The sequence below is a fragment of the Paralichthys olivaceus genome, chromosome 12 (genome assembly GCF_024713975.1).
Source record: "Paralichthys olivaceus isolate ysfri-2021 chromosome 12, ASM2471397v2, whole genome shotgun sequence".
NCBI classification, from domain to species: Eukaryota; Metazoa; Chordata; class Actinopteri; order Pleuronectiformes; family Paralichthyidae; genus Paralichthys; species Paralichthys olivaceus.
In genome coordinates, this window is record NC_091104.1 from 17,181,920 (window position 1) to 17,209,122 (window position 27,203).

Sequence of the window (27,203 nt, forward strand, 5' to 3'; positions counted from 1 at the left end):
GGGAACTGATCCGTGAATGTGTGAAGTTTGATGCCTGGCTGAGCCTTGGTGGAGGTATGTGCTCTACAAAAGTGTCATCCTAGTTTTTTTTTTCATCATAATCACCTAGAAAGAATTACTTTGACACAATCTCGACACAATATGATTAGTATGTGCTTCTTCTTGATGCTTTAAAAACAAGTTATGTTGCAACCACAGCTGGACACAGCTGGAGGAATATTAAGCTCATGTTATAATATTAATATTATATCATAGGTGTCCGGTGGATATAAAAGGAGGTGTATATTACATCAACAATATACCAAAACAGTATATACCCCCCTTAGCAGTATGAAGCAGTATGACTGATGTGTGCGCGCGCTAGTCCTCCTCCCAGGCAGCAGGTGGCGCTGTGACTAAACCCCCTCCTCCGCGGTGAGGGCGCGGGGCGGGGCTCCGGCTTGTGTAGTACGTGTGCTTCCCAGCAGTTAGCTTGCGGCTAAGCGAGGCTCCAGCTGAAGTGAGAAACATGGTGCTGCTCGAAAACGACTCGGTAAGAACCTAAAACTCACTGTGTCCACTTCACTCCACTGTGTCGACGAATGCTCACATACAAACGGTCTGTGTTAGCTGTCTAGCAGCTAGCAGGCTAATCCCATCAACGATCGACTAGCTAGTCGTCAAACTGACTCATTAGCCAGGTTGCTAACGTTAGGTTGAGGCTAACGCTGGTTTAGAGTTGGGCTGGAAAATGGTTCAGATCCTTTACTTCCTTGTTTATTGCTATTCTCTCGCTGGTGTTTATGGTGTAAAGCTCATTAGAAACTCCGTGCGTCCATTCTAATACTCATTGTTCAGTGCGTGGACTGAAATGTAGCTGTCGTCAGTCAAACTTTGAGTTAGCACAGGGACGTCGCGTCAGCTAATCCAAGACAAATGGTTTTTTAACAGAACAGCTGCTGTGTTGTGTTTTTCTTATTTGCTTTCTTAAATACTAGCTGACTAAAACCGATACCACGAGCCTAACATGGCACTTTATTTAGGTCACTATGTGACACACCTTTGTTAAAACTGATTCAGACTATAAACCACCACCTTTAAAACCAGTTTGAACAGAACTGAACCCCACACATTATGATCTTCATGGATGTCTCAGCACATGTCATCATTTATTCTATCTACATTCAATTTCGGATAGAATTGTTTAACTGTAACTGGAACATTAAGATGAGTCTTTTCTGTGTTCCTCAGTTCCTCACTGAGCTCACGCGACTCTTCCAGAAGTGCAGAACATCTGGCAGTGTTGTCATCACACTAAAGAAATGTAAGTGTGCTCCTCCTGGGTGTTGTCAGCGATCATTCACGTTATATCAGGAAGGAACTGTGATGAGTTAATGTGATGCTTGTCCACTACGTTCAGATGACGGCAGGACCAAGCCAGTGCCCAGAAAAGGCCACACGGAGTCGTTTGAACCCGCAGACAACAAATGTCTCATCAGAGCGTCTGAAGGCAAGAAGAAAATTAGCACAGTGGTGAGTTTATATGGTTTTCTCATGTTTTAATGTGAACGATCTGTTGCTCTTAATGGTTTCCACAAGGTTTTAATGCTGAATTTTCTTTTCTTGTAATTTCAGGTCAGCACCAAAGAAGTAATCAAGTTTCAAATGGTGGGTTGAGCTCGTGTCATGTTTTAATTGTTTAGAGGCTGTTACCCTGTGACTCTGTTCCCTTTGTGTTATAGAGAAATATATTGATCATCATGTCCTGTTTCATAATTGTTTATCTTGGACAAATGAGCTACATGTGTCATCTTCCCTCCTCAGGCGTACTCCAATCTCCTTAGAGCTCACATGGATGGACTTAAGAAGAAAGATAAGAAAAGCAAAAGCAAGAAAACCAAAGCCACCCAATGAGCAACAGACTCTTTAAAACATGACCTTGGATAACCTACACTGGCCTGTACGTTCAGTGGGGGAAATGGGAACAGCCTCCGCTTTCTATGATCACCAGAGGCCTCAGAATCACTGTTCATCCACCCGGTGACTGCTTTGATATCACGCCATTGTTTGCATGGTAACGTCTCATCCCTGGCTGTTCAGTGCCATCGCTGATCTGGATCAGGATACGTGAGGATGTCTCGAAACAAGACAAAGCAGGTCAACTGTAGTGAATCTCCTCAGCTCCAGCTTCAGAAACCAGGTCATCAGCAGCCGTGTCACCTCTGGAGCCAAATCCTCGGAGCCTAATGATTAACTGCCTTTCATACTATTTAATTGTTAAACGTCCCTATTTATGTTGTATTGAAGGCTCACCTGTGAGCTGCCTTGGCATGTTTCAATTTGAGAAGGATTTTAGATTTTCCAGTTATTTAGATATTTTTTTTCATGCTTTGAAACGTCATCATGGGTCCACAGCAAAACAGAACTAAATTTAATCAGGTTTGTTTTTACTTTGACAAACTTCAATGTATTTCATCTGGCTTGATTTTTTTTTTTAGGAGATGAAATTGTATTTTTACGTTTTTATTTCACTTATACTCATGGGCCCCCTTGTTTTCGAACCACAAACTAATGCCAAGCTTTCAAACTGGACGTCTTAAATTGTAAAACACAGATAAAACGTACAGTTTATCTTCAGTTAATGTGATTATTTCCAAGTGTATGATATCATGATAGAGTTTAATAGCACAAAAAACATATAAAGTTGTAGGTTTACTGAAACTCCTTTTTGAATTATGAATACAGAGACACAGTATTGGCTGTAAATCTAATAATATTCATTTCTGTTCATCACAATTAACAAGGCAGGTTGAGCCGCAGCCATTATACTCTGTCAGCCGTTTGTGTTGTCTCACCATGCTCCGAGTCCAGATCTCATGGAAGAGGACCGCAGTAGAAGTTGCGTTCGGAAATAAAGTGCATTGTTAAAAACTCAAAGTGTGATTATAATTTTTTGATAGAATAGCAAACAGTAACTGGTAAACAAGAGCGACGTAGAAAACGAGACAGTAAATACAGTATGTACAGAGACGCATTTCTGTGCTGTGGTGGTAGAATCAGTCCGAGTCGTTGAGGGAAGAAGCTCATAACGCTGTGTTGCTCCTCTCCGGTCTGTCCCGCGGGGACAGTGTGAGGTGGCGCTGTCGGCTGCTCTCCTCCTGGTAGCCCTGCCTCATTAGACTGGTCACATACTGGAACATGGTCTGGATCACAAACACACATGCAACTGGATCAGGCTTCACATTAGGTGAAAGACGCTCATTCATAGTGAACATGGATTTTAATGAACACAGTGCTTGTCTGTGTCCTCTGGTCGATCAGAAGGGACATTAGAAATACGTGAGTATATTTTTTAAGTGTTCATAAATATGAAACAAAGTCAGGGGAAATCTGGTGAACACCATATGAGACGTGTTTAAAGATACAATATGTGTTTAAAGATACAATATGTGTGCTCAATTGAAATCTAAGATTAATTTTATGGTAATGCATAAAGTTGTATGCACATTTTGTATTTGACCATTTAATACTAAAACTCACCATATGAGAGAAACAGGTTTTATTTGGTTTTAAATTCCACCATAGAGAAACCACTAGGGAGCAGTAGAGTCCATTAATGGAAACAAAAAACCAAGACAGAGAAATGTAACCTTAATTTTACATGTTACACACACACACACATATATATTGTCTCATTCACTTTACTTTGTACTGTGTGTGTATATATATATATATATATATATATATATATATATGTAATTTTACTGTTTTTCTTAGTCTTAGCTTTACTGTTGATTCCATTTTTAAATCTGGTCTTAATCTCAATTATAGATTATATAGCTTTACTCTTGTATGTTTTTTTCCACATGTAAATAATGTCTTAATCCTCTCACATGTTGTGACTCCATTGTCATAAATGAAAAGGTGCTAATAATAGTAGTTAATACTAATTTTTGTGTGGCACCTCTGTGGAGCAGCAGTGTTAATCCAGTGCCTCTGTATTAATAACACAGGAGACGCTGCAGTGACATAACAGGATGTGACAGAGCCATGTTCCGTTTTGTCAACATGCTCATGAATGTGGTTCAGTGGGATGTAAACGTTCACATCAGTCAAGCTGGTGCTGCGCTGGTTCCCCATGTTGACGTGTCACACAACGCATTACAGGCACATGCACAACTCTGATGACAAGCCATCGCTGCTGACATGCCAGTTGCACACATCAAGCCCATTTCTCACAAGACTTTTACCCAGAAGTGCTTGCTGATGTGGCTGCGTAAAGAAGAAGCACAGTAACACGTCTGCTTACCTTCCATGCCTCCTCGAGCTCGGCTGTCCACCTCTCCTTCAGGATGGGCTGCACGGCACAGATGAATTCTGCTCCGACGTACTGGAAAATAATTATTGGAGACACTTGATGACATTGCTTGTGCCGTGGTTACTAGGGTAACATTCAGTTGGTGTCACTCTATCCCTGACACTGTTATTTATAAGAGTGGAGTGTGTTTCATCCAGCTGCTGTTGGGTCTCAGTAAAATAAGAGCTGCAGTAGCAGATAAATTAGAACACGTGTACTCAGAGTATCAGGGTCTTACACTGTAGTACTTCGGAGGGGCGTTGTAGTGATAATGGCTTTTCCCCAGCTCCAGAGCCAGAGCCTCCAGTCGCTCCAGCTGATCCAGTCTCGCCACGCTTTTCTCTATGAACGACATCACCCTGGAAGAAAAACAATTCACAGCCTGATTGACTTCAGTTCATCATGAATTTGCATGAAACTCACACACCACCAGGACTCTTGTAGTCTGACAAACTCAAATGCCGAGAAGAAGAAATGAAATTGATCGTATATCTATCAATCATTCTCACACTTGTTGCAAAACCATCTGATTGCACGATCATTTTCCTCTGAAAACGTTTTTCTCTACACAAAACCCAACAGGATCAATTTCCTTTGTTGCTTGCCAGGTGTCTCTGTCCTCTATTGTGTGTGTGAGAGTTTTGAAGATGAATTATTGAACAAAGACAGTTATTTTTATCTCTGTCTTCTCTCTGTCTAGCTGCCACCATCTGATCGTGGCCGAAGAGCAGCTTGGCCTTCTCGTGACACGTTCTGTCAGCGCTCACTCGCCTCTGTGCCTTCAGGTCCTCGGGCAGTAATTGACTGTTTTGGCCTTGTGGAGGAACACAGAGAGGCCCGGTGCACCCTGGGAAACAACAGATAAGTACGTGTGACACATGCTACGACCTCTCTCTGCAGCAGAGTGGGAAATTATACTAGAATCACATGACTAGCTGTGTGTTTGATCCACCGTGTGCAACATGGTTTTATCATACTTTCTTGTTTCATTAAGATACAAGCCTGATCAATAATCTCCATGAGAGGAGTCTGTTGTTCTTTTGTGCCATAGAGCTCCACAAAACCATAATGAGAAAATCAATTTGCTCCTGCACTGCAATGTGTTCCTTCATTATAAATATATATATATATAATCCTGTGTTCACCATCTTGTATCAGTGTACACCAGTGATTCCAACCCGCTCTACCTGTATCCCAGGATGCATAGCTGCCAATTTATTTTACTACCAGCAGGTGTTCTTAACAACTTAATGCCTGATCCCCACATGTGAACTAAACCTTTTGCAAAAACCAGCCCACTCTAACCCTAACCCATAGGCCAACTTATATTTCTTTTTACTCATCTTTATCATTACCTCTGCCACGAAGGTTCTGTTTCTGCCCCTGTCTGTTTGTTAGTCAGCAGGATTACACAAAGAAACGGCGGTACCGATTTCCTTGGTGCAGATCAGGATCCAGGAATTTTTTTTCAACTCTTGTTGAATGTTAAGGACAGAGGGTGTCACACCTTGTTAAGCCCTAAGAGACAAATTGTGATTTGTGAATATGGGCTCTACAAATAAAACAAGAAAAGAAAAGATCATCCAGAGCAACATTCTGATTTGTTGTAAGGAGCTGATGACTCGAGTGTAAAATTTGATATCAAATCAACATACATTTGGCTTGGATTGAATTCTGGGACACACAGGGGAACTCGGGGTCATCTGACGGTCGCCTATGCCAAGGGCAGTTTATGTAATATTATGTTGTGTGCCTATGCAGAATTTAGGAGTAAGTGCACTGTGATGATGACAAAAAAAAACAATGCCAAAATTAAGAAAACTGGTTAAAGTTTCCAACTCCAAGTCGAAATAATACAAATGAAATGTTGACAGAGTACAAACCACTCCAGGATCATTGTCCTCTATTGTAACAAAACCCAATTTTGTCGGAAAAGTCAAATGAACAGACGTCGTGACGTTAATGGACGAGTTCTCAGGGCCCATCTGATAGGGCTTTGTGGAAATCACTGTATTAATCCGTGAATGAAATCTACAGGGCCAGTCGTCAGAGGAAATGATTGCAGCTTATTTAAAACTAAAAGAACACATGCTTGAGCTGTTTCTAAAGATTTACAGAAACAATTCAGAAATAAAAAATTTGAAGTTGTTTTAAAGGATTTGGTAACAATAAAGAAAAGACATGACAGCTTCAGCCTTGCAGTTTGAAATGTGCGTAGTGGCTGGATGGTCATCGATGACTGACTGTGATGCTTTGATCTCTCAGTGTGATGAGACCACAGGTGGGAGGATATTGATACGCTCTCCTGCCCTGTCCACTGCACAGAGCTGTGTTTTCACTGATTCATTATGTGCTGTGAAATGCGCTGACTGACCGTAGGCCGTGCGCCCTCAGCTCACGGTTGGTCCGCAGCCTCTCCAGATCCTCCACATCTCGGAACAGGAAGAAGACGTCCTTGCACTCGGGATGGGTCTCAAACAACCTGTTGCCAAGACAACAGCAGCACATCAGGCAGCCATCCGTGAGCCTCTTGGAGAGCGGCCTGTCACATTCAGTCCCACCCGGAACAACAAACCTCCCCCTGAGTTTCCCCAGCCGAGACGACACACACAACCCCGAGAGTTCACACACAACTGTCATCCTCGGTGTGAATGTGCACACTTCAGCTCATTAACACTGCGACTGATGGCCTCTCTCACACAGCCCCGCACTCTGAATGGAAGATCTGATTGTGCCGCCCTGATCTTATTCTGTTTCTTCTTATCATCACTGCCCTTCTTCTGCACCCAGCAGCTGCCAATCACAACAGAGGCCTCCAGGAGAGAGGGTCAGGAAATACACATCCTGGAGCTTCTCAACACGCTGCCCCGCCCTGCCCTCTCTGAGGCGGGATGGAAACTCCAGTGAAATGGAGCCATTGCGTCTGCAAGCGTTTTTTTCCTTCCCTGATTCTAACCTCAATCAATTTCCTGCCATCCAATCAGAGAGCCCCCCCGTCTCCAGCTGTGACACCTGTGATTAGTCGAGCCACCAGGATGCAGTCGCCTCCTGTGGATGATGTGAGCCGCATCCTGCTCACACTGAGACGCTGAGGGCTCCAGGTCTCTCAGCAGGATGACGGTGTTGGAGAGAAATAAAGGAGGGTGACAGGTGTTGAAGGATGTGATCTGAGAACACGAGCGGCTTTATGATTTAAACCTGAGCTCAGAGCTGCTGCTAATGGCTCTCGTCCATTGATTGACTATATCCTGCAGAGCTTGATGTACAACGTCAGTTTCTTCCAATGCAAGCGACCTGACCTGAGCACCCATGATGCTCAGCTGTAACACTGAGCTAGACTAATCAATAAAAATCAGCCTTTTAATACTCAAGGGTCATGTAGCTCAGAGGCTAATATTGGATGGATGTATGGATGGATAAATAAATAGGTGGATGAGTGGATATATACAGTAGATAATAGATAAATACATAGATGGATGGACTGTTAGATAGATAGACAGATAGACAGACAGACAGACAGACAGACAGACAGACAGACAGACAGACAGACAGACAGACAGATAGACAGACAGACAGATAGATAGATAGATAGATAGATAGATAGATAGATAGATAGATAGATACATACATACATACATACATACAAAGACACATAGATCTAACCATTCATATTGAGACTTTAAGTAGATTAAAATATATTTCTATTTATTTGAAATATTTATATCTTCTATTTATCTAAAAGAATGATGTATTGGACTTGATTAAATGACAGTGACTCAACAGGCGGCCTCACCATGTTTGCACCTCTGTGTAATATCTTTTCAGGATGACTGTGTCTCTCTATTTTTTTTTTCTGGGGCACAATAGCTGTGAAATGTGCGTTCTCACTATTCATCCCCCTCGCTCAGCACCAGCTCCATTGATGAGACAGGGGGGGGAAATTGCCTGCTCTCTCCCTCCCTCTCTCTTTTCTCTCATCCACATCTCCACCACTCTCGTGGTTTTGTTCCTCTGATTGTGCGCCTCTTGTCGACATGGGCGCACATGCAAGCATGCGTAACATATGCAGACAATGTAGCACCCTATATAGCTCAGGAGGAATTTTAATTGGCAGGGTTCAGACCTTGATTTGGCACTCGAGAACGGAGAGCGTCTTATCTTATGTAGATTTAACAGAGGAACATCTCCTCGCCAAACAATAAGGCGAAGCTGGGAATGAGCAGCTGATGAAAAGCAGGTGATTCTCATTTGCTCTTTTACTATCATAGTTCCTGTTCAGTCACGGGATACCTTTCCCCGACAGCCTGAGGGTCTCGGAGTGACCCTGACCCACAAGAGGCCCATAGATGTCCATGCTTACACACTGAGTTCATGCCCCATCAACGTTTGGGGTCAGCCCAGGGACACATGGCATTAATTGGGCTCAAAGATACAGTATGTGCCCGGTGGTCTCTTTACCCAGCAGCAGCCTGAATGTCCGCCAGCCTTTATCACCATATTCTCTCAATTGTTTTACCCCCCCCCCCCCCCCGAAAGGGCTAAAGATACCCACATGCACGAACAGCATCATGGGCATCAACATAATTGATAAAATGCTTTTTCCTGATGGCTATAATGTCTTTAGTTGTATTGCACAATGGCAGACCTGGAGCTGTGTGTTTATTATGTAATGTTGTGAAGACGAGATATGAAGTGATAAGAGGGGGAGGAGGGGTATTGTGCCCCCCAGCCTCCAGTGGGAAGATGAGGGTCAGGAGGTGGAGCAGGGGGACGGGGTGGAGGTCGGGGATGGAGGTGAAGGAGGGATGTGAGCAGTTTGTGGTTTGTGCGTTAAGGTCAGGCACGAGGCGTCGGGGTGGGGGATCTGTTCAGACCTTCAGGACACTGGAGGTTTCTCTAGATGTGAGGCACTAAGGTCAAACTGTAAAGTCAGTGTTCTAATCAATATAAGGAGACATTTGAAATCTGTCTTATATTGAACAAAAAGACCATTTGCATCCTGAGTTTCTGCCACATCTCAACTCTCAGAACCACACAGTGTTTTTGTGCAACACGTCACAGAGATGGAGGGTGAAATGGATTTTTGTGCATGAGGTTTTCTTTCTGCTCTCTAACTCAGTTTTCTTTACTCACATTTAGTATCTTTTTAAATTATAGCTAAATATTTTGTATTATGTGTAGTACTATTATTCTTGCTCTAATAATCCTTTTGCACTGTCCACCTCTTATTGACTATTTGCACATCCTCCATTGACACAAAATATCCATCCATCTACCTGTGCCTTTTTGACTACATACCTTTATGTTGTGCACTTACACGTTGTATTACTTACATGTTGTGTACCTAGATCTTATGTAACTTATTTGTTGTGTTACGTATTTGTTGTCTAGTTATATGTCAGAGAGACATATTCAGATTCACGTCTATTCCCTGTCCATATGGCATCTCTCTCTCTCTCTCTCTCTCTCTCTCTCTCTCTCTCTCTCTCTCTCTCTATCTGTGGAAATCTACTGCCACAACATTTCCTCATCATTAAACTTAAATATGTATACAATATATTTCCACTCGTGTGTTTCAGTCACAGTGTGAGTGTGGAGCATCTCACCTGACGAACATGATGATCCCAACTTTAGCTATATCGTCCCGGATAACTTTCCACGACTCCTTGATCATCTGGATGTGACGCTCGCTGGGATGCGGACGCGCAGCAGCAGCATCCTCCTCCTCCTCCTCTGGGCTCCTCTCCCCAAACTCCGCTTTTGCTGCCAGACCTGAAATCGCGCAGCCCATTCTTCATAAAGAGAAACACAGATAAACAACAAATAAAATGGAGCAATCTAGGCAGGAAAAAAAAACGAGGGTTGATTGATTATTTGGTTTCAGAGGAAATCCGAGGTTGTTTGCATCTGGTTGAAGTGCGCGACTCCACTGGGGTCTCTGACTGCTCCTCTGGTGGGTGTCACTGATCAGTAGAGTCACGTCAGTAAACACGCAGACAGGATGTAAGAGCGGGTCATTTCTTTCAAAATAAAAACCTTCGTCTATAAGCGTCTTGCAACAATCACGGGTCTTTTATTTTGAAGTGCAACCTACCCAACTTCTGGTATATACCGATGTGTTTCTGGTTGACTTGACACACACACACACACACACACACACACACACACACACACACACACACACACACACACACACACACACACACACACACACACACACACACACACACACACACACACACAGCCTGTCTCTGATAACTAATCAATGATCTCTGCTCTGATTCGATCTCTGACATTTGTCGATTCTGAAATATTGGTTTTTAAAACAATTGTATTTTGTTGACACTGATTTTACTTCCTCATTGTTTGGGGTCAAACAAAGCCCAGTGGCATAAATGTAAGAATAATAAAAGAATCTCTCTCTCTTGCCATCAAAACATCTTACACTGAAAAAAAAACTTTCATCAACTCTCTATAACTGAAAAATTTAAGTTATCAATTTGGCTAATATAACTTGTTAATCTTAGTAATTATTTCTCGCAGTTTTCTTTTTTCAGTGTATGTTATTAAAAACAAAATCACTGAAGTGCTAAGTCTTATGTATTACTGTACATTTTAACCATAGACTATACATATAGATTAATGACGTCTGCACTTCCTCCCACTTTTCAGAAACGGAGCTGAAATATCCTGCATATGAACGCCACCATCTAGTGCATTTGGAGCCAGAGTTTGGAGCCGAGGTGGAACCATAGTATCAAGGTACTGCCAACAGTCAATCATTAATGACTATATTCAGAGATTTTACTTTCACTGCTGAACATTTTATCATTTGAGAATTATGTCAACAGGACACATTCCCTCCATGAAATGTCAAGGACATAGCAATGCAACACTTGTCTCACACTGTTTTACTTGATATATAAAAAGGTTTATAAAAAATAAGGAAACATTTAACCACTTTAATATGGAAGTTGTAGAGCTCACTCTACCGACCACAGGACAAATGAATGGATGACCAAAGAGGACAATGACAATCCATGGACACTTGACCATTTCTGTTTTTATTGAAAATATCGGAAACTTCAAGTATGAAACAATCATTTGTTTTCCTGTAACTGAAAATTAAAAATTAAAATTGTTACTGCTCAATATTTACACAAGGCCACTCTCCCCCAAATATACAGTTTCATAAATAATATCCAAGAAAATATACAACATGTTCAGAAAATTAAAGCTCCTGTGATACAGTATGTGAGAAGCAGCTACAGTAAAACGTGGAAGCCAGTTACTGCGGTGATGGCATGCGTTCGAAGTTGAAAAACATTAAAAGGAAACTATCTTTGGTGTTTGGTCAGAAACCCTCGTCAGTGAGACGGCAGTGTTCATGCTGATAAAAAAGATCAGTCTGTGTTTGTTCACCTCCACTTTGCTTCCTGAATCTCCAGCTTACAGTTTACGTGGTCACATGATAATAGTGCCATAGTGACTATAGCAGGAATCACCAACATTGGGTGCATATAATGATAAAGTAGGACCTAATCTTTAACTGATACAAGAAACTATTTACACATTTTTTACATAAAGTTGAAATTGTACAGTGCAGGTAAATACCCAATGTACAAATAATGCAATACACCATTTTAAAGACAACACACTTCCCTCTCATAAACCCAACAAATAACCAATTATATCCCTTTCATGTTAAACACAATTCATCATCAAATGTCTCCTGTACTAAAACAATATGTGGTCAGTAAGTTGCATTCTTTTAGGGGGGATAAGATGAAAAATAGGACGTTGAGAAGCGTTAGATAACTGGTGTTTCCTGATAATAGAAATTGACATGATTCCCGCGTTCATCAGCTTAAGCTCTGGAACTTCTCCCGTAAGCTTTTCACTAGATTACTCTCTGACATCTTCCCTGAACTGAAAAGAGAGGACTTTTCTGCACAGATCATCGGATCATCCTGGGGGAGGTGGTCCGGGTCTTGGAGTTTTCCTGCTTTGCAACAGCTCCTCACAGGATCCTGGAGGTTCTGCACTTCGTGGAGGGGAAGAGACCCGATGTGGTCCAAGGAGCTCCACCTGCACAGCAGGGGCTGAAGCCGTGGCTGAGGCTGGGGCCAGTCCTCTACCGCGGGACCTTTTTCACAATGTGTCCTGTCTGTCAGAGCTTTGTGAAGGTCTGAGGAGCTGCTGTACTTGTGTGAGCAGCTGTCACACACACTCCTGCAGCACTCCAACATCCCCATTGTGCAGCTACCTGTTACTCTTGAGGAGTGGGTGGGCCCGGAGTATTTGGAGCGAAGTCCTTGCACGTCCGGCCAGTGGAAGGTCTCCGTCTGTGGGCTTTGAGGGCAAGTGACTGAGCTCTGGGGGATGGCCTCAGAGCTGGGCGTCTTGACTAGACTCGGAGAAGGCACTTCATGGATGACCATCTGATCACAACCAATCAGGGGCAATCTCAGGTTGGGTTTACCTGCACACACACACACACACACACACACACACACACACACACACACACACACACACACACACACACACACACACACACACACACACACACACACACACACACACAAACATACAGAGAATCAGTTTTAAATGATATGTTACTGCAAAAGAAAGCAATCCACTGCTTCCTATTTACCCTTTTTCCTCAGCTGCACCTTCTCCTCGTGGACAGCAGACACGCTCTTCAAGCCCTGTTGATCGGCTGTTTCTCGGTTCCTCTGCCACGCGATAGGTCTGTTGTTTTTGATGCGTTGGCTGTACTGACGAGCCAGCTGGAACACCTTGTTTTTCATCTTTCCCATGTCGTGCAGGATCTGGTCCTCATCCAGACTGGCTCGGAAGCTGATGATCTTCGGCAGCTGGTTGTGGTTGAAGTGGTTCTTCTCTTGCGATAGAGCAGTTTTACTCGGTGTAGATCGTCCCTCTGTCAGTGGAGAGGTTGTGGTGGGTGATGCGACTGAGGCAGTGCATGTTTCAGACTCTTCTAAAATCTGAGGCGCTTGTTCGCTGCTTTTAACATCTGAAGTGTCTAAGCTTGTATTCTGTGTTTCTTCTAATCTCAAGTCATTAACGTTCTCCTCTTCTATCTGCTGGACGTCCTGGTTCTCCTCCTCCATTTCCATGTCCTGCCAAACCTTGATCATTTCTTCTGAGCTTCTGAACTCTTCTTCCTCTGTGGTTGAGGCTTCACTGATGCACTGAGGTCTCGCCATGGCCTCCGCTGCTCTCTGCGGTTCGGTTTTCTGACGAGTTTCAGTGTTTCGACTCTTTTCTAATCCAGGAAGGTCGAACACAGACCAGGAAGTGGGTCGGTTCCGAGAGAGGCCCTTTCTGTGCACTGGGACGGCCTGCTCCTGAGGAATACTGTTCAGCTGTCGGCTCAGGTGTTGAACCAGACCTGCAGGGATGTAGGATAGACTTTCCCGGCGCTTGATGCTGAAGTTAGCATCCTGGTCCTCTGCGTGCTCATAGTACCTCCTGATCTTGTGGATGAGGAGACGATCTTGTTTGGAAAGTGTGGATCTCCGTTCTCCTTCGATGAGGATGTCCAGTGCAGGGTTATGTGCAGGCGTCAACAGATTGACCTCTGAGGTCGCATGAGGCTCCAGGGTTGAGCTCTCCAACATTTGCGTCCGTTCCTCCAAGTCCATGCAGGCAGAGGGGCTTTGGAAGACGTCGTTTTCTGCTGGAGGTGAGGGACAGGCGAGGGAACCCAGGTCCTCTGACACCAGGCTGCTTCGTCTGGACAAGCTGCGGATGAATCGCTCGGCTATCACGCTCGCCTGGTCCAACACAGATGAGGGAAGGATGCTTTTACGGTCCAACACGTCCTCCTCCTCCTCTGAGAGCTCCCCGTTTGTCAGTACACTTGTCTCCTCCACTTGGAGACCAGAGGAATCGCTTCCTCCTTCTTCTTCCTCTCCGGTTTCTCCTGAAGTATCCTGAGTTTCTAGGGTGTCATTGTCTTTTTGAGGGGGGCACGCAGGAGATTCGGGACACTGAGAGTGCTGCACCTCCGGCTGATCCCTCCTCTTCTCTTGAGGGGCACAGTCTTGAGGGCAAAACTCCTCCATGTTGACCTTAAACACAATAGGAGCGTTTACAAAGTAGCAAGTAATGAGCAAAAAAAAGACATAATGACAGCGAGCACTCTCCAATCTCTATAAACATAATGGGCCTTTTCAAAGTCAACCAAACAGTTCAATCCACAGCATCCATAATTTACGATGCATGTGTTTTATCCTTTGGGACCCACTAGAGTTTTATTACAGTAACCTTTTTCTATGTACAACATGTCTGTGTGGTAAAAATTACAATGACACTGTGACTGCATTTAAATTCTGGCTGCTAACACCTCCTTGCTGCACCATTTAGGTCGCCCTTGGAGAGTTTAATGGCAAGCACGGTGATGTGCGGCCCTAACAGCGTCTGTGATATTAGCCCACCCGACAGCGTTCACTGTGCTGATGTTGCCCTTGTCGGCCATTAATCTAAATGTGTTTCCAGTTGTTGCCTGCTCGTGTGGAGTGCCTGCAATTGCTAAAAGTGCAGCTTGGGCTGTGTGGTGGAGATAAGGTTAGAAGGGAATTACAAACTCTACTCTGTTCAGATGCAGAGAATCATGTAAGAGCAGCACCTGGCCTCCAAATCCAATGTTGACCACAGAGCAGCGGTGTGTGTGTGTGTGTGTGTGCATGTGTGTGTGTGTACATATGTCTTTTAGAGGAAAATTTTGAGCTAGGACCCTTTGCAGTGAGGACATTTTATTTTTTTCATAAGGGATGTTTGAGGGTTAAGATTTGGTTTTAGGATTAGGGTTAGGTGTGTGTCCTTTTAATTTACATGAATACAAACATACATGGCTACTATTGTGGCTCCAGGCATAATTAAAATAGAAAATAAAAGATGAAAGATTAATGTCATAGTAAATAGACAATAGTCTAAACCCTTACAACATAATTAGCTGTACTGAGGGTATGAGGATAGATAGGCATAATTTAACACAGTGAATGCACATGAGTGTTACATCTGACCTCAGAGACACGTGTGGAAATGATGCTGAATGGATGTGTGGACAGTAATTGCGGACGGCTTTATTAACTACCTGTGTAGTGAGGGCTTCTTTCATCGCCTCGTCCACGTTTTCCTCCTCCTGCCTTTCAGTTTCTGTCTCAGCTTTCACTTCAGTCACAAATCTGTCGTGATCGTCCTTTGAGCATTAAAAGATGTAGAAACACAACAAACACACTAACATTTAATGTTTAAAGCAGCCACTAAAGAAAAATGGTTTAAATTGAACTAACATGATCAGAATAAATACTGGTATAATAATTGACATCAACAAAGAAGGGGGAAAGGGGAAATATGATTATCAAAGATCAAAGCTCATAATAATAATCATTTCATTAGATGGCAACATTAACCTTTGAAGTCAAATTACATTCAACAGGGCGCCACTGGTTTTAATGCAAATGCAGGCAATGGTTTCAACAGCATGAGCATCAACATCAATCATGTCCTAAAGACACAATTATGAAACAAGGCACACAATTACTGGAACTACACAGATGAGGAGGCCAGACACAGGAGTACAGTGCATGCACAGAGGGGCAACCTTCAGTTCCACAAGCAAAGACATGCACCAAGTTAAGTTGCACCCATTCCTTTTTAAAGCAGATTAGGAAATTCCATGCACTTCAACATAGATTTGACAAGAGGTATTAATGTGCACAGTGCAAATGGTAGCAGGTGTTAGTTGGTTGTTTTTGTGATGTAGAAATGAGACGGATGTGAGCGAGCGTGGGAGAAAGAGTGGAGTATTGGTAAGCCGGTGGAATGGAGGACAAAAAAGGGAAACCCGTGGGTGGCAGAAACCCTCACCGTTGTGAAGTGAGTAGAAAGCAAAGCCCTGGCTCTAAAGTGCCAGCAGGAGATGGCTGCCAGCACTGAGTTGGCAAAGTCGGCTACCTGGTCATCTCCCATAAGTATATCTTCCTTGTAACTCTCCCCCTCCTCCTCATCCTCCTCTGCCTTCTGCAGCTCCAGACCCCCCTCACTGCGTGAAGAGCCCAGTTTCAGGCCACTGTCAGTGGGACTTAGCTGCTCCAGAGAGTCCCTTCTGGGGATCAGATCGTCCACACATGGCCTCTCAGCCTGAGGCTCGCCGAGACTGGAGGCCAGCGTACTGACACTAGTGGCTGGCTGAAGGGAGTTCCTATCCCCCAGCAGTGCACCCTCACTGTCTGCATGCTGTAGCGTGAAGTCAAAGACATGTGGTTTGTTATTGCAAGGCCAGTGCTGGAGCCATGTTTGTGATTACAAAGAGTTGTAAATGGGACAGAATCATCATAAAGCTGTTTTAGCTTTGGGTGATATGATTTGTTTTTCTTTAGGCCAAGACAAACTATGTTCTGTGCAGATTATGTTTGCGCTTTCAAATGTTTTGGTTACAAATCTGGATAAACCATATCTCACCACAGCACACCGACTTAAATTGTCGTGCTACAACAGAATAAAAAAAGCTTATCAGGGTTCAATAAAAGACAACATTTGGATTTCAGACGCTTACCTTCAGCACAGCTTCATGGAGAACAAAGATAAAAAAGAGGGGGAGAGATAAACAAATGAGAATGTCAATAACTCGAAATGAAAAAGTCAGAATATCATAGGACTGAATAACCTGAATACCATATGAGTCTTAAACAAGCTCTAAAAGTAGAGAGGGAGTGAGGGGGTTGTGACTCTGGCCCAGACTTAAGGGAGGTCTTGTGATTAGATAAATACCAATTAGAAACATCTTCATCTCAGTGGCTTAGACTGGACATGATTCAATTAGCCAGGATGTGATGAGCCACTCCCTCACCGATATGGAAGGTTGATGTGGACATTGTTTCTTCATTACACTGATTCCAAAAATTGATCTGGTCTGGGAGCAGAGAAGAACTGGGGACAAGGAATACAGAGGTTTTCTCTTTCATAAAGGCCAATTATAAAAGATGAGCAGACGCGCAGATCTGAGGCTGAGGCCGAGTCGGACTATTGAAAAGAGCTTGTGTATGACAAAGCCTTGGGCCGATGTGCAATATAATTAACTTCATTATGGGTGAGGCCAGGGGAGTGGGGGAGTTGGAGCGAGTGTGTGTGTCTTTTGATCTGTTCTCCAGGTGTCTTTGTGGGAGAACAAAGCAAAAGCACAATGGAGATGAAAAAAGCTCTTTTTTTAACTGAGACATAAAATAACCTCAGTTAGGAGGCTAAGGTCCACTGGATAGCACCCAGAACGAGGATCCAGCTGAACGCAGGTTAATAAGTTTACATCCATCACACTACTACTAGTTTAGAGTTGCTGAAATGGAGAAGTTTGTATACGCTGCTGGCCTCATTTATTTTTGAAAACTTTGGGGCTGCATTTTAGTCTGGACATGAGACAGAGATGTTAAGAAATTATGATGTAGACACTGACGACTGCTTGCTGATTGGGTCTTTTCGGGCACAACCTAGCCTTCCCTTATTCGTCAGACAGAAAACAACCAGCATGGGCCTCCCAGTGTAGAATGCAACATGGATAATAAATTAGAAGCATTGCTGTTGTCTTTGCTAACAGCTGTTAAATTCTGCACAGTCCAACTTGTTGCATGTGCAGGAGATGAGCAACTATTTAAGCCTTTCCTGTGTACAACAGCACGTGTAGGCCCAGTGTACGTGAGCGGTCACATGATATGTATTTTCAGGCACGTTAGTAGTGATGGGGATTTAAACTAAGAAAAGAGATCGTTTTTTAAACAAATGAGTAACATGGATGTTGCCTAAATCTGCCCATTTGTCTCCCAAAATCCTGAAACTGAGAAAGAACATCCACCGAACCCCACCATGTACCAACCTTTTGTGCTCCTTGTGATTTGTTTTGCAGGCTCTAAAAGGGGAAAAATTGAAAAACTAAAGGTTTAGGTGACAATTAATGAGTAACAAAAGTATACTTTCAATTTTACTCAGTTCTAACTATTGAACAGATAGAGGAAGGAATGTTTGTGAGGGACTTTATGGCTACAAGATGGGGTGAGAATCTTTTACCTGATCTCCTTCGCCCCTTTCGTCCATCGTGATGAAAGTCTTCCACCTGGCAGGACTCTGCTTTATTCAGCCTCTCAGGGCTGTATTGGTACTTTCCTAGATCTGCACAGTAGAGAAATACGTCATTACACTTCTGCAATTACAAAAACAATTTTCTCCCCATAGTTGGATGTGTTCTGGGCTACGCCTTCCTGGTGAAATAAACAGCAATATATATTTACCACTCAAAATGAACCACCCTCTTTTTTTGTCAAGCAGCATCTTCTGTTGCCATGGATACTGTTAAAGAGGTTTGTACATGGCTAATGTTACCATATTTGTGACACTTACAGTTTGAGTTGTCCAGGATGGCATCTTTTGCCTTTAAAGAAAGAGACAGTGTGATATGATAAAAGGCAGATCTTTAGTATCTGAGGAGAAAGGACATCATTTGAGGGACAACGTGGTTTTTTTAACCTTTTGGGGGATGATGGTGTTGTGGTTCTCAAGAATGAGCCTCTTAATGTGATGAGCCCAGAGACGCTTCTCCTCTACTGACTTGGCCTGAAACAACAAGCACTTGTCATTTAGAAAGTAATTCTTAATATGAACAAATAGAACGGCACTCAGTGTATACCTCCCCTTATGAAAACACACATTTAAATTCACTAGATCCAGGTTTTTATCTGGATCTGCATGCAACTGCAAACACTCATAAAACGTAAACATTTTTAAGATCCATGAATGAAACATCAAACTCTTATTTTTAATCAGGCCACTGGTTGTTTTCTGATCATTCTGAACAGATGATTAAACTGCAGTTGTTGACAGTTACTGGCGATCGACATTTACCTGCACTGTATGTGGCTGCTTAGGATGCTTGAAATGGATGACACTGAAGAGCAGGGGATCCTTGGCACTGTCAAGTAGCATTAGGGTGGAGCACTGCAACCACAATAAAACAGATGAAACTGAGGCTTCAGTTAACTTAATCTGCTACATTAAAGAATTCGTCTTTATGACATATATCTTAAGTTGTTGAATGCAAGATATGATGTTATTTGACTTTCTGTTCAATCGTTATATCACCATTCATCTACCTTTCTGAAGTAAAGTACTCATTAATGAGTGAAAAATAAACCATACCAAGATGTGGGTCTTATAGACATAGTGTTCCCCTCGTTTCTTGGTAATGAGGAGCATCTTTTCGAAAAGGAAGAGTGTGCGGGTGTTCTTCGCCCTCAGCACATGAAACGTGCCCTCCAGCACCAGCTCTCCATAGGTGGTCAGGTCAGGACCCTTCCAGTTGATCAGAAGAGACTGTATCTCCTGCAGATGAAAAATACACACACACACTTTTAGCCATCTTCCTCAGCATGAAAGAATATAAATGCTTTTATCTGTGATCCTTATAAAAAACACAGTACAAAGAAAACTGAAGCTGCTACTAGGTCAACATATCACACCAAGGATATCATTAGAAATCTGTAACCCTCACTATTACACTAAATGTGAAGGCTTCAGGTGTATACATTGATATCAGTGTGTGAAGGTTCATGGGTTTGCTTTAAAGAACATATGGCTGAAGATTTGGATTTTTAGAATATGTGTATATTGTATGTGCAAGAGATTGAAAAAGAATTAAGGCAGATATCTAATGTAATAAATCAGTGAATAAATTATATTTCAAAACAAAAATGTTTCAGAAAGAGTGACAATAATTATTTCATAATTTAGTTTGGAAAAATATTTATTTTCAAAGCTGATGATGTGGATTCTTTGAATATTTAGCAATTTAGTCAAAGAGGCCATGAAAACCTGTTACATATATTTTCTTCTTCACTACATGTCTTTGCTCAATAGAAATAAAGTGAACACCGTATTATACAGCAACACATACAGCAACACAGATAGGTCATATTTGTTTGTTTACTTCCTGAATCCACATTATCTCAGCTTTACTTTAGTGGTAATGTACAGTGGCAGAAAAACAGATTAGCCCTCAATAGAAATGGATTCACATTATTATTCAGATTGATATCAAATTCTACACAGACCTAAATATTAGCTGGTATTTCTGTGCATTATTCCCTAAAAAAACTGATAAATAACCATTGTTGCAATGTTAAAAAAAAAATTTAAGAAAAGAAGAAAATATAGCCTGCTTGGCAAAGGGAACCAGAAAATCTCTAAAGTATCGACATCTTCTTAAATTCCTCTTGACTGAATATGTAGTGGACAGTGTGTGAGTACTTCTTGACAATGACGTATATAGACCTTTTAAAATGATGTTTGAATGCATGTGTGGGGATCTGACCTGCACTCTGACAGCATGTTCATGTTTCCTCTTCATATCATTGATGTACCAGGCCACTCCGGTCATGGTGTCGATGGCCTCCTGAACCACCTCATAGCCCTCCTCGTCTGGGTCAAAGTGTTTCACAATTTCCTTTAGAAGAGATCAGGGACAGTTATGACTTCTGACAGGAGGGTGACGCCACATGGAACTAATTGAATCTCTTCCCAAACAAAGAGAAATGTGAATCCATATCAATCTATTTACCTATTTAGCTTTGAAAATACTAAATGGCTTTTCACCTCTGGGGCCTTAGATATTAATCAAATTAAAGGAGTGGAAAAGGAGACAATCGCTCTTTGGCTGTATTGATAAACACTCTCAGGCATTTTTCAGGGTGCAGTTATAAAATAACATTGTTTCATCATCATGCATCAGGGCTGTGGACTTCTCTAATACTTCTAAATAACAGTATTATAAATCTGAGGCCTGCAGGTGACATACTGAGGAAAAGTTATGTTAAAGCAGTGTGACCAAGGAGAATGTTGTGTACCTGCAGCAGCAGATGGTATTTCAGGATCCTCTGAACTGGCTTGAGCAGGAAGGAGCCCAAAGGGAGTGAGCGCCTCAGAGCAGCTTGTCGATCCCTGAAGAACTTGGCTAAGGTTTTACTCCTCATGCAGTCAGTCAGTGCTGCCACAGAGCTAGAGAGCAGAAGATGATTACATTTATGTGTCACAGGATTATTTAAACTGATATTTTCTAGCTACTTACTTGGGATAGTTGGTGCAATACTGGGTATAAATTTCAAAGTATTCACTCTGAGGAAACACAAAGCAGAAGAACACTTTGACAACTATTTATTTCATGTAAACACTTTCCATCTTAACTTTGTAATTAGGTAACATAAAATAAATAACAACATATCTTTTTAAGTAGACTAAAAATAATTTAACTGTAATGTTGGATGAGGAAGATATACTGACCTTATCTACAAAGCATCTAGCTATGGCCACAGGGTCGTTCTCACACATATCCAAAGACTGCAGCAGTTCACTGAAAAGCAGAACAGAACAACAGGGAGTTCACGTTAACCTAATATCTATGTGTAGAAAAGCAGACGTAAACCACAAAGGAGGAAGAAATAATTATTAGTGGCTGTTCCTTTATTTTTCTAGTGAGTGAGATTTGACATTAGTTAAGTAATAATGCCACTAGAGGGCGTCATACACTGTTAAACAATAACCTTGTTTCATGTTCAGACTTGCAAGAATGAGTATTTGACCTGAAATTCTCCTCTGTGACGGTGCCATAAAAAACAAGATGTATTCTGAAAACCTGACAGTTGTATGGTTTATTAAGGATTTACTTGGTGTGACATCACCTCAATAAAATGTGCACAACTAGGTCACTGTGGGAAAATTACAATACAAAAAAAAACAGGGCCTCGAAGGACATAATCAAAATAATCAAACACAATTCATCACACTGAAATCCATCAATTTAATCAAAGACTTTGTGCTTTATCTGTAAGCAATTACAAGGAAATATGCCGACATGTTCATAATACAAGAAAAGAAAGCACTGATGTTGAGGTATGTTTCAGAAACAAAGTCAATATTTGTTCACACTGCATGATTTACTTAGGTCACAAAGAAAAAAATGCTGGCGTCACAGAAATGACATTTGTTGATAAATGTGAGTTTAGTGGGTATCAAGAGCTCTTGGGGCTGCAGGGGTTTGAATTACAGCAAAGTAATTCTGCAAACTTCACTGTAAGTACAACACCTGCAGTATGGATGGTTTACATGATCCCTGCGATGGTGAGTAAATCAGGTGACTGGGTTTGTTATTTATGACACACTTATGTTATTCACAGGCAAGGACAGACATCTCTCCTCTGAAACTGTATCCACAATAAAAGCCGGTATCGCTGTCTGAATTGCTAACTGAAAGATGACAAAGCCTCTCAGTGCAATGTGACACAAAAGAAAAGCATTGTCTCTCTGAAAACCACAATGCATGCCCCCTTGCATCCCAAATCTCTCTTGTACAGCTGACTTCAATTTCATAAAAAAAAAAGAAAAAGATTCAAATCGACCTCATTAGTGGTTTGTACTGTACAATAGCCTTGACATTACCAGAGGAATGTTAATGTGTTGTTCTATCAAGCGGCACGGTCAGCAGTGAGCACTTGCTGACGTAAGATGATTGAATATAAAACTAGCTGCAACCATTTCACCAGTGTGTTTACTGTGGAGAGTGTTGCCCCATTGCTCCTCCCTGCCTCTGCTTTGACTCACTGAATGAAACACAAGCAGCGAGTGAGAGAAAAGGAGTTAGGCGTCATGAATTCTCCACATTCCTCATATTATCTCGAATATGAGAATACCAGAGTACATACACATCAAAGTGCATGGAAAGGAAAAAAGTACAAGGAAGTAACTGATCCCAGTCCCCTCTGCTCTGCCGTAGTCATCAGTGGTTATGCATCATGTACATATCTATGTACTTTTTAAGATGTAAGCTACAAAACAAAAATATCTAGACATTACGCTGGTTGGTGAGGTTGCACCTGGGGCGATGACGTACCTGTTGAACTCATAGATGTCCTCTATGTTCCCAAACAGGGCACACACTTGCTCTGGTCGTATGGGAAGGTTGCTCATGTCGATGATGTGAGCCAAATAGTCCTGGAAAAACAGAAAATACAATATATTCTATTACTCAATATGGTTTACTATCATTCAGGCACTTGTGGATTCCTACCTGCAGAGGGAGCATGCATAAAGAGAGATACTTTTCTCCTTTAAACGTTCATCCAGTAAATCCTCTGTAATGAATGGTCACTTTTCTCAAAACATTAGGTTTGTGCAGAGGATTTATACCATTCTAGGTCTGATGTCATGGTCATAAGGTTTTAACGTGAAAGATGTAGGTTGATTTATTCACAGCTACGTGAGTTTAAAGGATCCTTTTAAGGATTTGTTCCAGTGACTGGGGGCCTATGTGACTGTCTGGAGGAGGCACCATTGTACCTTGACCATAAACAGCAGCACAGCCCGTTCCCCTGCCAGGATGCTGCTCCCCACGGATCTATTCAGAGGTGGATAAAAATATCTAAAACCACAAATATTCCTACATCTGGATGGTTGCCCTGTCTCTCCGTCCACTGTGCACTCATGTGCCACACAAACCACAACAAACAAGTGCAGGAGTAAAGGACAAGAGAAAGCCCCATATGAACTCAGCGACTGTATAAAGAATCTACCAGTGAACAGCTTGTACACACACCCATGCTCCCAGAAGATGTGGTGCAAATACACACACGCACACACACACAGAAACACACACACACTTAATGAGCATGCCAGGCAGCCCAGATTAAGAGGAGAGTCATCACATCGCACTGACTGAATGAACTGCAGCCGGTCATGGATGGAGAATTTCACTGCAGCTGGAGCAATGCTGACTTGCAGTCAGCAGGGCGCCTCATAGTCTCCTATGGTTGTTACACCATACACACATGACCTTTAGCATAGCATGAGAGATTTAATGCTATGTTTGGAGTCTTCCGGTTTATAGTGCGACAAGCTTAAAGAATCAGAACGCCAGTCTTGACAGTGAAGGACTTTTGTGGGACCAATTAGTCAAATCAAAGATTCATCTAATTAATAAATAAATAAATACAGTTTAAATGGTAAATGGTCTCTATCTACGTAATGCTTTTCTAGTGTTGAAGACTCTTCTCTACAACACACCAACCACACAGCCATCAGAGCCAATTTGGGATTCGATACCTTGCCCAAGGACACTATGGCACGCTGGAATAGGGAAGACTGGGATCAAACTGCATGACCTTCTATTCAGTTGATGTCCCGCTTTCTCTCTGAGCCACAGAATATTAAATTGGAAAAACTTTGTTCGCAAACAACTTGTGTAAATGTAAACCCTCTCTACAGTTACAAATTACAGTTTTCAATTTAGTTTTTACTTTTTTTTCCATCTGTATATATGAATAAGGCAACAAAGACTAAAGTGGAAAAAATAAAAAAGAGGAGCAATATGTTGGACTGGCTTTTTTTTCTGAAACCCAATAGCATGATTCACATTCTTTTTGAACAATTCTTCTGGGTGTGTCCGGGCCAGGTGCTGAGGTTGTATTTAGACATGTGAGACCAGCTGGGTCAAACAGCTGTTCTCTAAACCTTATTCTATGGATAGACAGTAAAGAGAGAGAGACTTCAGAGAGAGTGATTCACTGGATTTGACGGCAGAGTGGACACAGCTTCAGCAGCTGTTTCAGTCTTCAGTGTCAATATCAAGGGGAAGCTTTGAATTACAATAGTTTGCTGAAATAACAATTCCAAGATGAGGGAACGAGTTTCACACATCTCTGTCAGATTCAAGGCTCAGTGTGAAATTAAAATGAGCTGCATGGAATCTATTTGACTGAAGCCATACTGTATCTGTGCTGGACACTGTTCCCACACTGTAGTCTATGGAAAAACCGCTTGCTCCGCTTTCATTTATGTTATTCTCCATTTGGTGCAAAGATGGAGGTGTTTGTGTTGGCTGAGAGCTCCTGAGAGCTAAGTCTGGGCCGGAGCTCGCTGCAGGGTCTGAGTGAGCGGGGCCAGACCAGGCAGGGGCTGCTGCTCCCGTCAGCTGAAATAGTTTAAAGCAGTGGAAGTGTTTGTCCGAAGCAAGTCATTAATCAAGCCCCGACGAGCCAGAACCCCCCGCCCCTGCAACTGCCAGACGCCAGCACAGTCGGAGACAAGGTGAGGAGAGGTGCGAGCTGGTTTACTGCGAGTCAGCCTGTGAAATGCTTCACGTGTTAAAGACATTACCATCAGAGACTGTTTGACAGCAGTGCGCTCCTGTTTCTGTAAAAGAACACGGAAGAGTGAAAGCTGGGGAGGTTTCTTCATCTGGAAGTTGTTTCCAGACTGCAAAAAGTGAAAAAAGTGATAAGAGATAAGTTTGTTGAGTAGTAAAATCATTCCTGGCCCATTTTCCATGGGTCACATGTCTGAAATGAGGTTTCTTCTATCTCTGACGAAGATCATAGAGCCCAGGTTTCCTGCCATGAAAGACCTGCACTGTGTCCCAGTTTTGACTGTGTTTGAACTCCAGATATGAGCACGCTCTGTGGGCTACAGGCTGTAAATTTTCACTGCACTGTAAATATACAGAGTGCTTTATACAAATCACTATGACAAGATAATAAACTCCACAGCCTTAAAAATCTATAAACAAAACACACAATTGTCAGATGTCAGACATATATTTTTGTCAATCGCCCAATTAATTTAGAAAGCACAGAATCAGGATATATCCTGGTAATAAAAGGAAAAAGAAAAATGGATGTTTTACAACACCCAGACAAATTTTTTGGCCACAAACCGACTACACATAATTTGCTCTCAACTGCTGTTGAGCCCAATTCCCCATATTTTGGCTGCAGGCTGTACAAATTCAGCAAGTCACCCCCAAAGAGTTCTGCAGACACTGAGTCGCAGCTGTACATTCATTTTAGGAAAACATGTGCTTCAAATAAACTGAATACTGATAATTTACATTCTACAATATCAACCAGTGGCTCACAGTGAACTTGGCTGAAAGAAAATCCAATTTGAGTGCAGTCAGCGTAACCCTGACATCCACTCACCTCCACAATGCTGCGCAGGTCCTTGACGTACATGCGTTCTGACTCAATGATCTCCATGACCACACGGTCCACGTAGGTCAGTTTCGGGTTGGGCGCCATGGCGTCCGTGACGACAGGCGAGGCAGTGATGTGAGGTATTTCAGCGCTCACCTTCCTGTTGGAGGCAGCGTTGTTGTTGTTCCACTGGTTGCTGATCACCCGGGGCTCCAGCTGTTCCTGCCAGCGGCCCCTGGAGCTTATGAGGGTGGGACTCTGGTCTCCAGCCTGTTGGCCGTTACCTTTGGCTGGGCTCAGCTCCAAGTCTATGTCCTCCCCGCACGGTATGGGTGGGGTGGTGGAGGAAGGTATTGCGATGGTGCTTCCGAAGAGGCTGCGACTGTCACGGGATGAGTCAGAGGACAGGGTTGACACCAGGCTCACTGGACGTTCACCCTCTCCATCCAGTGGCTCCGCACAAAGTCGGCTGTAATAGTCTGGCCCCAAGTCCATGTTTGCCTGGTCATGATTACTGGTGAGGAGAGGCGAGGACAACTGAGTGGATTCTGGGACAGGAGAAAGAAACAAAGGCAGAGGCGTCAGAATTTGAGAGACACTGTAGTCAGTGAAACAGAAATGGATATCTGTCTCCATCTATCTGGAGACACTTCAATCTACTAAACTCATGGCTAATTGCAGAAGGTAAGTGCTTCATACATAAAACAAGAATACCTTTTACTGGAGAAAATGTGCTATGTCTGCTCTTTTCAATCAATGCCACATATGCATACTTGCCATGTTACCTGTCTTTTCCAATGAGCGACTGTTGCACTAAATATTTTAATTTGAGA

General features: G+C 42.6%; 3 protein-coding genes across 6 annotated transcripts in view; 1 reads left to right on the forward strand and 2 right to left on the reverse strand.

The window, feature by feature from the left end:
* The first annotated feature begins 379 nt into the window (after positions 1–379).
* srp14 (signal recognition particle 14) lies at positions 380–2,916 on the forward strand. Its single transcript, XM_020085267.2, has 5 exons — positions 380–532; positions 1,231–1,303; positions 1,400–1,512; positions 1,615–1,647; positions 1,804–2,916. The coding sequence occupies exons 1-5, from the start codon at positions 509–511 to the stop codon at positions 1,891–1,893; spliced, it is 333 nt and encodes a 110-aa protein (XP_019940826.1). The 5' UTR covers positions 380–508; the 3' UTR covers positions 1,894–2,916.
* A 4-nt stretch (positions 2,917–2,920) lies between these two features.
* Positions 2,921–10,275, reverse strand: xgb (x globin). Its single transcript, XM_020085266.2, has 5 exons — positions 9,943–10,275; positions 6,711–6,818; positions 4,575–4,695; positions 4,289–4,369; positions 2,921–3,182 (listed from the first exon to the last, which is right to left on the reverse strand). Exons 1-5 carry the CDS (start codon positions 10,125–10,127, stop codon positions 3,063–3,065), a joined length of 615 nt encoding a protein of 204 aa, XP_019940825.1. The 5' UTR covers positions 10,128–10,275; the 3' UTR covers positions 2,921–3,062.
* A 1,104-nt stretch (positions 10,276–11,379) lies between these two features.
* Positions 11,380–27,203, reverse strand: part of LOC109627891 (pleckstrin homology domain-containing family G member 3-like) — a 33,572-nt gene continuing 17,748 nt past the window's right edge. For all 4 annotated transcript variants that reach the window (XM_069536009.1, XM_069536007.1, XM_069536008.1 and 1 more), the window contains 17 exons: positions 26,377–26,918; positions 23,295–23,395; positions 21,689–21,758; positions 21,477–21,523; positions 21,256–21,406; positions 20,724–20,855; positions 19,553–19,735; positions 19,259–19,351; positions 18,884–18,970; positions 18,758–18,788; positions 18,428–18,529; positions 18,237–18,269; positions 16,926–16,936; positions 16,238–16,606; positions 15,462–15,566; positions 12,993–14,436; positions 11,380–12,818 (listed from right to left, as the gene is read on the reverse strand). In XM_069536009.1, the coding sequence (XP_069392110.1) occupies positions 12,199–12,818; positions 12,993–14,436; positions 15,462–15,566; positions 16,238–16,606; positions 16,926–16,936; positions 18,237–18,269; positions 18,428–18,529; positions 18,758–18,788; positions 18,884–18,970; positions 19,259–19,351; positions 19,553–19,735; positions 20,724–20,855; positions 21,256–21,406; positions 21,477–21,523; positions 21,689–21,758; positions 23,295–23,395; positions 26,377–26,865 (4,068 nt within the window). In that variant the 5' untranslated portion in view covers positions 26,866–26,918 and the 3' untranslated portion in view covers positions 11,380–12,198. The remainder of the gene's footprint in view (positions 12,819–12,992; positions 14,437–15,461; positions 15,567–16,237; positions 16,607–16,925; positions 16,937–18,236; positions 18,270–18,427; positions 18,530–18,757; positions 18,789–18,883; positions 18,971–19,258; positions 19,352–19,552; positions 19,736–20,723; positions 20,856–21,255; positions 21,407–21,476; positions 21,524–21,688; positions 21,759–23,294; positions 23,396–26,376; positions 26,919–27,203) is intronic.

Coding starts and splice junctions, on each gene's coding strand:
- srp14 (XM_020085267.2), top strand. CDS start 509: ATGGTGCTGCTCGAAAACGACTCG. Junction 1,513..1,614: donor AGAAGAAAATTAGCACAGTG/GTGAGTTTATAT, acceptor TTGTAATTTCAG/GTCAGCACCAAAGAAGTAAT. Junction 1,648..1,803: donor AAGTAATCAAGTTTCAAATG/GTGGGTTGAGCT, acceptor TTCCCTCCTCAG/GCGTACTCCAATCTCCTTAG.
- xgb (XM_020085266.2), bottom strand. CDS start 10,127: ATGGGCTGCGCGATTTCAGGTCTGGCAGCAAAAGCGGAGTTTGGGGAG. Junction 4,696..6,710: donor CTGAGGGCGCACGGCCTACG/GTCAGTCAGCGC, acceptor TTTTTCTTCCAG/GGTGATGTCGTTCATAGAGA. Junction 3,183..4,288: donor AGCTCGAGGAGGCATGGAAG/GTAAGCAGACGT, acceptor TTTGTGATCCAG/ACCATGTTCCAGTATGTGAC.